A 12,859-nucleotide genomic window follows, 5' to 3' on the forward strand; every position below is an offset into this window, starting at 1 on the left:
CCTCACTTCATTCAAATGTTTTAGGGCTGCTTCTTAAAAGGATTTCTGTGGCTAAGCAAAGCTGAGCATTAGATGCAGTAGGAGGAGAAGAAGAAGAATTCAGTCCTTGGTTGGGGGAGAGGGGGAGGTATGTTTTTGTTTTGCTGTTAGCATGTTTTGCCCCACAATTTTTAATGCTGTTATATTTCATGCTTTTGAGAAGATGCCTTGAAGGGCTTTCACATGACAGCAGAGAAGTGAAATTTTTAACTGCTTTCAGTTGGCTTTCTTGTAGCAGCAGTATCTGCTTATTGCAAATCACTGTGTCTGTGTGGCAGTACTATTTTATTGTATCTAACTGGTGTCTTGTTTCTTTTCAGAGATCGTTCACATTAATAATAGAAGCATGGGATTGGGATAATGATACAAAAGGTGGTGAGTATTTATGTAAAACTTGCAGTTTTCACTTACTCTCTGCTATGTGTACACAGATTTGGGGAGGAGGGAAATGGTATGCTGCTGCAATTAGCCATCCCTCCAAATGAGTCTGAATGCAAGCCTGCTATCTAAATAAAGGGCATGTACAAATCCAAGCAGTGAATATTGGGTTAGGAACTGTGAAAAATTATTACTGATAGGGAAAAGAATGGACAGTAGTAAGTGAAGGTTGTAATACATGACTCTTAATTATTAGCTTTAAAAAATGTTTCAAAATCATGATAGGCCCTTTTTTTAAAAAAAAAGAAAATTGTGTTGTAGAGTTGCACTTTAAATTCTCCTCAGTTTACCCATAACCATGTTGTGCAATAGTTTATATTATCAGGTAAACAAATAAGCATTCTTGCTCCCCATAAAGAAACCATGCTTGATGTTTTGGATGAAAGTGTTCTAAGTCATGGTATGATTCCTTCTGTGTTTGTTTCTCCTCAAGTACTGAAAGTTACCTTGCATTTCTGGTCTGTAAATGGTAATGGTCAGTATCAGAGCAGAGCTATTGATCTGAAGGAAAAGCAAGATTATTGTATAAATACTTCAAAATCTTGTGAAGGCGCTGGTTGCCATATTGTTGCTAAAGTAAGACTCCAGCCTGAACCTACTCTTTGGTAATGGCTTACAAACATGTCTTAAAATAATCAGTGCTTTTGGCTGTGTGTTAAGTGAACTTCAGACTTTAACGTTATGGTTAATGATGGACTATTTAATCTTGGCTTGGATCAATATAGAGGAAGAAAGTGTTTGAACATTAAGATGGCAAAGGTTTATGTCCCAAGTCATCATCAGTTTCTAATTATAGGTTCCATTCTGTGCTGCTTCACTGACCATCCTTATCAGGATGCATCAAGCATAAAAAATTGGCAAAGTTCAGTTGATTTTAAGACTGTGTTAAGAGTTTCAAGGTCCTTTTCCTTGAAGATTGGGATCAGTCCCATCTCCATTTTCCTGACTGACATTCCTAACTTGGAGATTTTTCTAACATACTCTGTCTCCAATGACAGACAAAGTAATGATGAGTTTGTAGTTTGTTCCTGAGCCCACCCTCTGTTAGAACTAAGTTTCTTGTGTCTTGTTGTTTAACAGCTCCTTTAACCTTTTCTAATAGGTATGTTTTCTTTAGATCTCTGCTAATTCATGTTGCTGCAACCCTTCAGTTGGTCCACAGCCTTCTTGAATGGCTCTTCCCAAAGCTGGACATGGTATTCAAAATGAGATCTTTTGTGCTGAGCAGTGTAAGCCTGAATCTTGAATAAGTTTAGATATCCTACATAGCAACAGATCGGAGGCATCCTTTTGAATGCCTTGTTCAAAAAGTATTACATGAAGTTAATTCCTTTAAATAGTTTCCAGCTTGGGAATAATTTACCTAGAGGCAGCTAGTACAGCAAATATTGGAATATTCATGCCCTAGCTCTAGATAGCAGATCAACTCATGAGATGGTATAGAAGGGAGTGAACATGAAGAGCCTATCCTGCAAAACAGATCTGTATGCATTTAACTGCTGAATTTTGTTTTTTAATAAGCTACTTAATAAATAATGGTCCTGTAACTTGCTATGTTTATGTCTTAGAATCTGTAGAATCGTTCTGCAAACCTGTAGTTTTAAAACTCAGGTTTCTTTTTTAAATAGGCTCGATAAGGGGACAATCACTTTAGGTTTCTGTTAAGTCTTTCTTAGCTTTTTAGTTTTTTAACATGCTGTAACAAAGCTGTTTACTTGCATTGATGTAATTTTTTTTCCCTGAACTTCAGACCGACAGGATATATAGTGTCTTCTGGAGGGCTGGTGGGCCATCTCCTTAATTTAAGTTTCCATGAACTCCAGGAGTCTGTATGTGTCAGATGACAGTTTAGCTCTCATGAGAAGCTGCTAATGGAGGGTGAACTTGCCTTTAATATAGGCTGCCAGAGAGATATGCTGTTAAGTTGTATTGCATCTGAAACCTAGAAGGCTTGTCATGTGAATTTAGGAAGGCTTTCTTGGCCTGTAATTTGGCAGAAGACTTAGCTAAACGCTTGTCTTGGTTAAATGTTTCAGTAGTCTGTTTACTGATTCCATGATACAGACATGTTGCTTTGCCGTGCTTCAATTTAGACTTGCATGTTAGATTCCTAGGAAGAATTCTTAATGCTGAAGTTTTTCATTTGTGGTTGTTTTTTGTGGGTGTGGGGGTTTGTTTGGGTTTTTTTTGTTTTGGTTTTTGGGGTTTTTTTGAGTGGTCTTGGCAGGGAGTCCTCCAGTAGGTTTTGCCTTGTGAATCTGTCAAGATGCAAAAATGCTACTTACCTTGTATTTCTGCAAGATCTACTGAACTGCCAAACAGGGACAAATCAGTAAAAATTCATATCTAAGAGAATAGGAAAGGGAATATGGCAACTCCTCCAGAGAAAAGATGAACAATATCTGCATCCTGGAGGGGTGAAGAGAGTTATCTGTGGAAAGCTGAACTCCCTAACATATCCTGAACACTATGCTGATCTCTGGATCAGGTTACATGTGTCTTCTGTTGCTACTGTAAGAAAGATTAATCAAAGTAATTGCAAGAGTCTGTTTATAAGCTGATTAATTGGTTCCAAAGTCAGGTTTTGCTTTCCTTTAATGGGTATGAGTAAGGCTGAAAGTTAAATGCAGGTCCTGTGTTCCAGCTTGGACTTTCAAGTGGGTATTTATAAAACACAAAACCCAACACAATAACAAAAAACAATACTACCCCCCAAAAAGCCTAAAAAAACCCAACAAACAAACAAAAAAACCCCAAACCTGGAAAGAGGGGTTTCCAGTGAACAACTTGAAGGTTTAGAACAGCTGTTATTCATCCTTCCCTCTATGTCTTAGCATCCTATGTTTTTCCTTGCACACATCGAAAGCAAGGCAAGGGTGCTCAGAGCAGATCTGTGAAGTACCATCTCAAGAACAAATCTGCCAGGGCAAGTGTTTCCCCAATACTTACCTCAAACTACAAACTCTAAGAGGGGCTTTCAGACACTGATTCCTGAACTACTCCTGTGCTTTTTTCCTCCTCTGTGCAGCAGGGTTGGCTCGGAGGGTAGCTTGTGGCAGTATAGTGTTACCGCTTGTTTGCTTTGGGAGAGTGGAGGAGGGGGAGAGGAAACTGCCTTAGATACAAAGTCACTGTAAAGGGCCTGTTCTCTGTCATCTGTCACAGCAGTTAACTGCTTTCCAGGTAAGTCATTTGACTTGGCAAACTTTTAGTTGTATAGCAGAAGTCTTGGCAACACCTAGCCCAGTGCTGCCATTACGAAGCAAGCTGGCATCTTCACGTGTAAAGTAACTTTCCATTTGACTACATATCTACCGCAGGGATGCAGTGGTTGCCTTCCTCTTTCATGTTAGTCTGTAGGAGACTAATCTGTCCTTATAGCTTTTGAAATGGTTGCTTGAAAAATGCTGAAGAGAATGTGCTTCTTGAGCTGGGCACCTCCTGTTCCTTTGGGCATGAAGTCCATCCGCTACTGTGTGTGTTTCCTTGCAAACAGCTACCAGCATCACTTTTTGTATTGCCCTGTGACTGGCTTGTTGGGAATGTCTGACCTCTGCTAAAAGTTAGGGTGTTGATGAGCAGTGTTCTTATTTAAGTGCAGTAATGGTTCCTGATTGCACAGTTACAGTTAGATACTCTTCAGATGAGGCTTTCTCTTCCAAAAATCAGATGCTTTGGGAACATTAATTAAAGAACCACCTTTTAGCCATTATCTCCTTTTATGGAAATGTCTGTTTCGCTATCTGCTTTTCTAGAGAGGCTTGTAGAAAACTTCTTAGTCATCAAGGAAGAGAAGCCTTATTGCTTCTGAGGTGTGTTGGAGGGAGGAGGTTCTAGTAGTGTGTGCTGCTTTTTTGACCAATAACCAATACGCAGCTCTTTGCCTTTACTGAGGGCTAAAGGTAACTTGTGTGAGTTCCTAAGGGGAATTTTAATGGTAAACCAGATGCAGGGAGCAAACTTGTCTCATCAAAACAGTTAAACGTGAGACTGAATATCTTCAGAAACACTTTGGCATTGTGGGGGAGGAAGGAGGAACCTTGGCAAACATGTTCCTCCCTGCAATTACAGATCTCTTTGGAAGATGCACATTCTGTTTGGGATCAGTTTTAAATTTGAAGTAAAGCAGAATTCTTATACTTACTCTGGTATTTAAGAATTTAGCATTAGAAACTAAATGTCTTGGAGTTGATTTCCTGATGCCTTTTGTGGTTCAGGGTAAATTATTTGGCTTGCTTATTTAGGCTGTTAAGCCCTACTTTTGCTGGTATAAGCTAGAGGAAGAGCTCTTAAGACTCAGAATACATTCTTTTTCAGAGGAGTTTGTGAAGATAAAGCTTGAGTGTTCAAAAAAAAAAAAAGGCACTAATGGGTTATTTCCCCTGTTCTTGACCCCAGGTATCAAGAGGACTGTTCTGCATAGGTATATTTGCAATGGCTGTAATGCTTGTTCCAGTTGTTTAACTGAGCCTGAATCTGCATTAGCCTGAAGATGCTTGATAAGATTTTTATTATATAAGTCACTCCTTTAATCTCAGGACCTGTTCTTCAGTCCATCTGATGCACTTTGAGGAAACAGTTTTATAGCAGTGGCTGTTGCAGCCGTTTTTAATAAGCCTGTGTTGCTGATAGCTGGAAAATAGCTCTATAATGCCTATTTGCTATTTGTTCAAATTCTTTGACCATTCAATGATTCAGCATTTTTCCTTTACAGTTTTTCAGATCAATAGTCATTAGAGAAGAATACGATTATAAAAGGATGTTGAATCTAATCATGAAGCTTTTAATGGTGGCTGGTGGTATGATAGATATCCCGTTCAGTCAAAAATAAAATGCAGGCAGCCTTTTCTAGCTTGCAGGTTTCTTGTCCACTCTGCTACTTGACCGTGTGCTGCTGGATGACAGACGAATTCACATGTAGGATTTAGAGAGTTAAAGAACAGGGATAGACATCGATGTGTCTTGTCTAGCCGTAAAATGTTTTATGCAGACTAGTCCAGGCAAGCATGAATTGTAGCCTATACATGGCAATACCACTTCTAATATCAAAGCAGAGAGATACTTTGAGTTCTTAATAATTGGAGAACCTCTCAATGCTTAATTAAAACAGCTTTTTTTTTTAAGTTCAATATTCTTTAATTTTAAGGGGAAAGATTTTTATGGTAGAAGCAAGCTTGAAAAAAGATGTTAAGATAACAAAAATACATTGCAAAGCCCACTACTTCTGTAGCTTTCCTTTTCCTTTAATGTTGGAGCGACTGAAAACTGTTGCTTCAGTCCTTTTACATACTGAGGAGGAAGTGCAGTTTTGTTAACAGATGCACAGGATACTTCTATGCTGTCAATAACCTCCTAGGTGAGAGACAGTCACTCATTTGGTTTTATTTTCTAAATAGATTAGGTTAATGACTTCTAGAAAGAAAGTAGGTGAAATGCATTTGCTGAAAAAAGATAGTTTAGTATTGCTTGCTCCCAGCTTGGTGTGTTTTATATTATTAATAATCTGAAGTTTAGACTTTATCTCGCTACCATTACAGCCTCTTGCTGTGTGCAAGTTTTTGGTTCCTCATTTCTTTTAACATGAATTTTAAACAATCTTTATTATTTAAAGAAGATGGACACTGAAGCTCTGAGCTGGCAATATTATCGCTATTTCATAAATGGGTGTGAAGTTCGTGTATACAAGTGGAGCTTGTGTACCTTTTTCTTGTCCTTAAATAGTGCTTGGAGTTCCAGCTACAGCTTGCAGAGTCACCTAGAAAAACTCTTGCGGTAGGATGTTACCAGATCTGAATAGTGAAAACATTTGAAAACTTATTACTGGGGTTACTCGCTGTCTATCCTTACCCTTACTGTGCTTTGCTTATTCTTAACATTTACTGAAGCAATCGTATAATTTCACTGTACCGACTATAATTGTGTCTCAACTCCTAGTACTGAAGCTTCTATACCAAGAATAAAATGGATAAAAATACAAAATGGATATTCATAAAAATGAAAATACTTTGTGTTGGCAGTTCCATAATCTTATATCCTGGAATCCTCTTGTCCCATGTGATAGATAATACTTTGTGCACGTTTGGTCTCAGTTAATGAAACCTGGCAGTAGCAGTGCTGCTGCTTTCTCTGAGGGCAAGGCAGGATCCTTATAGAGTATATTGCAACAGTGATCACAATTATCGGTAGTTCCACTGGGGATAAGGATAAGCAGGATACAGGGTTGAGAATGGCCCCTTGACAATCCTGGGTTCACTTGTATATTTCTTCTCAAAATGTCAAATACTAGTTACACAGTGTTCTATGAAATGCTTGTTAAAGATAATTTTCCTTTTCTGTAGAGAGAATGATAAAATAGAAACAAGCTAGTTTATGTACATAATGCAAGCCTACCAGAGTGTTTATGGTTGCTTAGTAATTTTGCAGCAAATTGAGTATACTATGTGTTTTGCTTTATTTTTAAAATTAAACTTGCACTATAGAACTTTAATATCTCAGCTACTAGGTTATGCAGATTTTGCAATTTTATAAGAACAAAAAGGAGCCAAAAAGAGCCTCAGATCAAGATAAAGCTGCTAGTTGTCAGCGTGTGGGTGTGGTATGTTTGGCTGCCTTGGAAAATAAGCTATTTCCTATGGATTATGTTCCAGGGTTTTTTAATATTTCCTTTGGGACACTTTTTTAAATTAGCCTTCCTGTAATGAACTTTGCAAGGCAAAGGAAAATTCAGTTATACAGTAGATCTTTATCATCTTAACATTTTCTTTACCAGGTTTTCTCTTAACCAGTTAAATACTTTTGATTTGAATTTATATGCTCTTGTGTGCTATCGAACTTATTGCCTGTTGAATTTACCTTTTTTTAAAAAGGTGAAGACTTGTTAATAGAACGAGTGGCACATGCTGGCATGATCAACCCGGAAGATCGATGGAAGACACTACAATTTAATGGTCCTGTTGCCCATTTTGAAGTACAAATAAGAGTGAAGTGTGATGAAAATTACTACAGTGCTCTGTGCAATAAATTTTGTGGTCCTCGAGATGACTTTGTTGGTCACTACACGTGTGATCAAAATGGAAACAAAGCCTGCATGGAAGGTTGGATGGGAGAAGAATGTAAACAAGGTAGTACTGTTTCCTTGATTTTAGATTAGCTCTAGTGTATATATGTTAAGTATAAACTGCAGGAGGGATTTCTGTAGTGTCAGTGCTGTAGCATATTAATTTTAACACATACAGACTTTGTCCTTTGAATACAAGTCTTTGAAAAAAACATCCTTTGTGAAGAGTGGAGCCCAGTGCAGGATACAGTGTTGCTTGTGGTGTGTGCTATGGGGTCTACACAACAAATTTAGGATTCGAAGTAGTCAAACATCTTTTCACTATTTGACTTTATTCAATAGTGGTGTTACTTCAAAACAAAATGATGTATCACATCTGTTAATGTAAGATTTTACTGAACAGTGATATCAGTAGTACAACTGTAGACTTTAATCCTGTAAAAATACCCTTGTAACACTGTTTGCAAATGAAAAAGTTTTAAGTGTAATGTGTGCAAAGCTGAAAGCTTTTTGATACCTCTTAATATGAAGAGAAATTCAAGTGTAGTCATCCTTTTTAATGTACCACTCAAATCTCTGCGTTTTGCCTTCAGTCTCAGTGAGTAATTAGTGCTAAAATTACTTGACATACTCTTCTTTCTGTTGAGGGCTTCTTGGTTTTGTTTTCTGTTCCTTTTCAGCAAAACCTTGTTAATGACAAGGGAGACCATTTTTAGGGCTTACTCAAGGTCATGTGTATCTTTTGAAGCTTGGGATTTCCAGCATAATACCAGTCTAACACCAGGTTTAAAAAATAACTGTATTTGATAAATATTTCAGTGATGACACTCTTGCTGCAAACCTATTTGATATCAACTTTTTCAAGGACTTACCTTAAGTTTTTTTTTTTTTTTTTTTTTTTTTCATAAACAGTTGTAATGGGGTTGTGGTTTGTGAAATAGCTAGCTGGAAGCAACAACTATTGGAATATGGCAAAAGACAGTCTGCTTTGCACAAAAAACAAATAAGCTAAATGACAGAAGCCCTAGCTGAACAGTTCCAGATTGCTGCTGTACTGATGGATACCTAGCTGCCCAGACTAATGCCTAAATCTTTTTCTATTTACAGCTGTATGTAAACAAGGATGTAACTTGCTCCATGGTGGTTGCAGTACACCTGGGGAATGCAAGTAAGTTTGTATGCTTGAGTATCTTTTTTTATAAGCACTGATTCTTCTAGCATTTTCCATGTATACTACTTTTTAAAAGTCTACTTTAAAATGGAAAAAATTCTATGCAGGAACATGGATGGAAATAGATTTGAAGTAGAATTCACATGTGTAAGAACTGCGTATACTTCATACTGTTTTGCAATCCTATTCTATTTTTTTTGTACATATAGGCCTGAACAGATTTGCTTCATGTAATCCAAAACTATGCCTTTATCAAGTGAGAATAATCTTTTTTCTTTTCAAAATCCTTAGGAGCTTTGATCTCTGTGTACTATTTTTTACCCTCAAATAAAAAGGGGAACTTTCTCTTTGGACTGCTATGACTAGGAAATGCTCACAGTCCTAGAACACTCAATATACATGTTTGGTCACCAAAATATAGTAAACTTAGCTTTTCCAAGAAAAAAGGTTTTTTTGGTGGCAATGGATGTACAGTAGCAACCCCAATCGAAACTTTCTACCCCAGGTGAATGTGTTTTGTCCCTAAATTCAAGAGAACAGTGTCTGAAATGTTCCCTTAACTTTGTGATGAAGCCTAAGTAGACTCTGCGATAGCAAAAGGAGTTGATTGTTTCCATGTACAAGTTCAGGCATCCAACGTAGTAGGTCAGGGGAAATGGGTGTTATTTTTACACTGGCTACACAGGTCTACTTGCAAGTTTGGGATGCTGTGTAAGTTCTTGAGTTTCTTTGTGGTCAGAGTTGTATGCATTGTTGTAAGAGTAGATTTGTGCAGTGGTTCCTTTGTAAGCTGTATTGAATCTGCTTGCTTGGAATGATGTGAAACTGAACTGGCTGCCAGAAGCCTGTTCCCTGAGAGCTGACAAATACCATTTGTGGCAAGCTGTGATAGTTTAAGGCAATTCTGCTTCATCCTCCTACTAGTAACTACTACAGCCATCACAGAAGTGGCAGAAATAAGGTGCAGGTCGCTTAGCTTAGGCTTAGAGCTAAGCTGGGGTTGAAGTGCCAGTTTGTGAGCTGACATGCAAACAAGTCCTGTCCTGCTGGAGAGCCTGAAGTTTCTGACAGTGGGGTATGGTAGATAACAAAGTTAAGTCTTAAATTGTTGCACCGCAGAGTGGTTTCTTACTTCCCTGAAACTTCCATCAGATGGTGCTGACTTGTAGAAGATTTGGTGTGTTGTAGCTCTCAAATATGACTGAAAACTGTAAATTCCAGTGTATGAAGTGCAGCACTATAGTGCATTTGCAGTTTCACTTCTGAAGAGCTATAAAACCTCCCTTAAAAGATGTTTTTCAAGGCAGATATTTAAACTATGGCTTCCTTTTTGTAGGAAAGAATATTTCTATTTAGTGTTTTTTGTGATCTTTTCATATCATTAAATATTTTGCTTGTGATTTCAAGTATTGTGTGGCCCTGCTGCTGTTGGTGATTATTTTTTTTTAGGTTACAAATAGAGATTGTGGTTGAGAGATGGGCCAGTATCACTTCTGCCTAAGAAGTAATCCTTCCCTTGAGCCTTCCAAGAACACATTTTTCCCCTTGAGAACCTACTCTAGTGAATTTTGATTCATGTAAGGGTTTCTGGAGTCCTGTAGGTATCAAAGGAGTGTCCTAAGAGCATGTGAATGTTTGCTTTTCGAATGCAAGGAGCCTTTGAATTAAAGGTGGAAAAGCAACAGGTTTAAGCAAATGCAAAACATTTTGGGGGCGGTGGGGGAGGTGAGAGGGGGTGGTGCAATTTCCTTCTTCGCTTTCATTTTTCTCATACCAACTGTATCTGGGAAGACAGAAGTTGGAGAGGAGGAATAAGGTTTAAAGAAGGGAATACAAAACCTTTGAAGACGGGGGGGCTGGGTGGCTGTGGTACCTTTTTTTTTTAAGGTGTCTGTCAATAAGTAGTTTCATACAAGCAAAGCCTGTCCTCTCAGCATGTCACTGGCGTGAAGAAGCATCTAGTGTTGTAAGTCTAGGTGCCCCCTTCTAACCTGCCCAGCTAAACAAAGCTCACAAAAATAACACTGAGTCTATTGAAGGACTCTGACCAGAAATCTCACTATTTTGTTGGATGGATTTTCTCATCTGAAAGAAAGTACCCAGGGGAAGGAATAAGGGACTTTAATGTTTCAGATGGATTGTATGCCATCTGCCTTGTTAATGCCTATTTGCTGAAGCAATAGATCTGTGATCAGCAGGTTGAAGGAAAACAATGGCCTTTCTATGTCTGGCCACTCCATTTGCGGTACTGCAGAAGGTTCTCAGCTACCTCTTTAAATGTGATTTGGTAGCTTGAGCTTGTTCACATAGGTATCTTTAACTTGTATTCTGTAATAGTTATTAGGCTATATTACAAAAGTTGCTTTTAACCCAAATGGGTAGTACTTTCTGTAGAAAAAAGATGCTGAACTAAAAATAAGCAAGGCTTACAGACATGACCTTTATCTTCAGCAGTGTAAAGGAAGCTGTTACTTAAAAGAAACAGCTATGTTTGGTGCTATTGAATTATAATCTAGATTCCTTCATCCTGGTTTTTGGACAGTTTGCTACTGTCATTTAACAGGTGAAAACAATGTCTTTTTTCTAATTCAGAAAGAAAATGAAAATGTGAGAAAAACATGTGTGAGATGTATGGAAATCTGCTGGTGCCAATAGCTACTTGGTTGCCAAAATCTGCAGTGGCATTTATAAATAGAAAAGTTGGAAAACGTTTTCCATCTTCAACCTGCATGAACATGCAGGTAACTTAAGCAATAGCTCTGAGGCTTCAGCCTAACTCTCATAGAAAGGACCTACCCTCCATGCTTTGATGTTCCAGTGTAATTTAGAGCTGTTCTTGGATTAAATGTTATACCAAAACCAGATCTTAAAAGTAGCTAAATGACTGTTAATAAAGGATATGCCATTAGCTGTAACTGTACATTGTCTGTTGGGCAAATTCATGTAACCATTGTTTTGAGGAAGTTAGGGTGGTTTTAAGTTTGCCATTTCTTTTGTTGAACTTTCATGGATGGAAATTAAGTAGGGGATGACCTGATGTCTCAAATGACCTGACATAGGAAACAATTTTGTGGTATGGCTGGGTCTAGGTGATAAGTTTTTGTCATTGTGGAGGTAGTTCAGCAAAAATAAAAAATTACTGAATAATGAGCAAAATTACTTCCTTGAGGAAAACAAAAGCAACTTAGCTGAATCTTGCAAAGATGGGAAATTGCAATCTTAAAGTAACAAAACAAAACAAAAAAACCCAAACGCAACCTTTATGTATATCAAGACTCACTGTTGAATATTTTTTTTTTTTGCCTGCAGTGGCAGACCAAATGGTGGTCTTGACTGACTTCACCAGCCCTAAGTAGTAGGAAGGATTGTCAAAGAAGCAACATTGCCAAGCCATGATGATTGGTGCCTTTTGTATGTTTTTGCATCATTTGAAGTACTTTGTTAAATTCCATTAAACTGTCTAGAGAAGAATGGGATCTAATGGCTTATAACTGGTTTAGGCTCAATCCTATCTGGCCTACATTGTCATATTCCTGCCAGGATGATGGTATTTTCAGAAGTCTTTGTAGGTTTCCTGTTGCCTTTGAATGTTTAAATTTCTCTTCCAAAGCAAAACAAAAGAGGTCAAATCCCTAACACTGCTCAGCTTGTGTTCAGCTTCTTGAGCTGTGGTAGGACCTAGGTTATGTCCTGGGAAATGCAAACCTTACTTCACACAACTGTGATACAAAAATTTCTTTAGAATGTGTACACTAACTGAAATGAATTCGAAATGGGATTGTTAATAGTACTGTAATGTGAATTTGTGCAAGGTGAACAAAACAAGCATACAGTTTAAAAGTTTTAAAAGTAAATTAATTGTTTAATCTGTGTGCTTTGAACTGTCTTACTCTAGAACTGCTTTTGAACTATATGTGACAAAATTTTGATTTTACAATGTTGGTGATTTTTTTTGTTTGTTTTTATTTAATCGTGTATCTTATGTTTGTCCTGTTGAAACAGATTTCTCAAACTTTCTGTCCAGTGCCATGCCTTTTGGTAGTCCTTCTATTTCGTTTCAGCCCTGCTTGGGACGCTGATTTCTTGTGTCCAGCAGTGCCTGCAGATGCTGTAGGCCTCTCCCAAGTGGTTTTGCTCCCTTAATCTGTCCCTAT

At 37.8% G+C, this 12,859-nt stretch overlaps 1 protein-coding gene across 4 annotated transcripts in view; it reads left to right on the forward strand.

The window, feature by feature from the left end:
• The window catches only part of JAG2 (jagged canonical Notch ligand 2), a 72,889-nt gene that overhangs the window by 27,276 nt on the left and 32,754 nt on the right, over positions 1-12,859 (forward strand). For 3 of the 4 annotated variants that reach the window (XM_069783274.1, XM_069783276.1, XM_069783277.1), the window contains 3 exons: positions 360-414; positions 7,344-7,598; positions 8,642-8,702. In XM_069783274.1, coding sequence (XP_069639375.1) covers positions 360-414; positions 7,344-7,598; positions 8,642-8,702 — 371 coding nt within the window. The remainder of the gene's footprint in view (positions 1-359; positions 415-7,343; positions 7,599-8,641; positions 8,703-12,859) is intronic. The other variant, XM_069783275.1, reaches the window with a different exon arrangement.

Source organism: Haliaeetus albicilla, chromosome 5 (genome assembly GCF_947461875.1).
Source record: "Haliaeetus albicilla chromosome 5, bHalAlb1.1, whole genome shotgun sequence".
In the NCBI taxonomy this organism is placed as follows: domain Eukaryota; kingdom Metazoa; phylum Chordata; class Aves; order Accipitriformes; family Accipitridae; genus Haliaeetus; species Haliaeetus albicilla.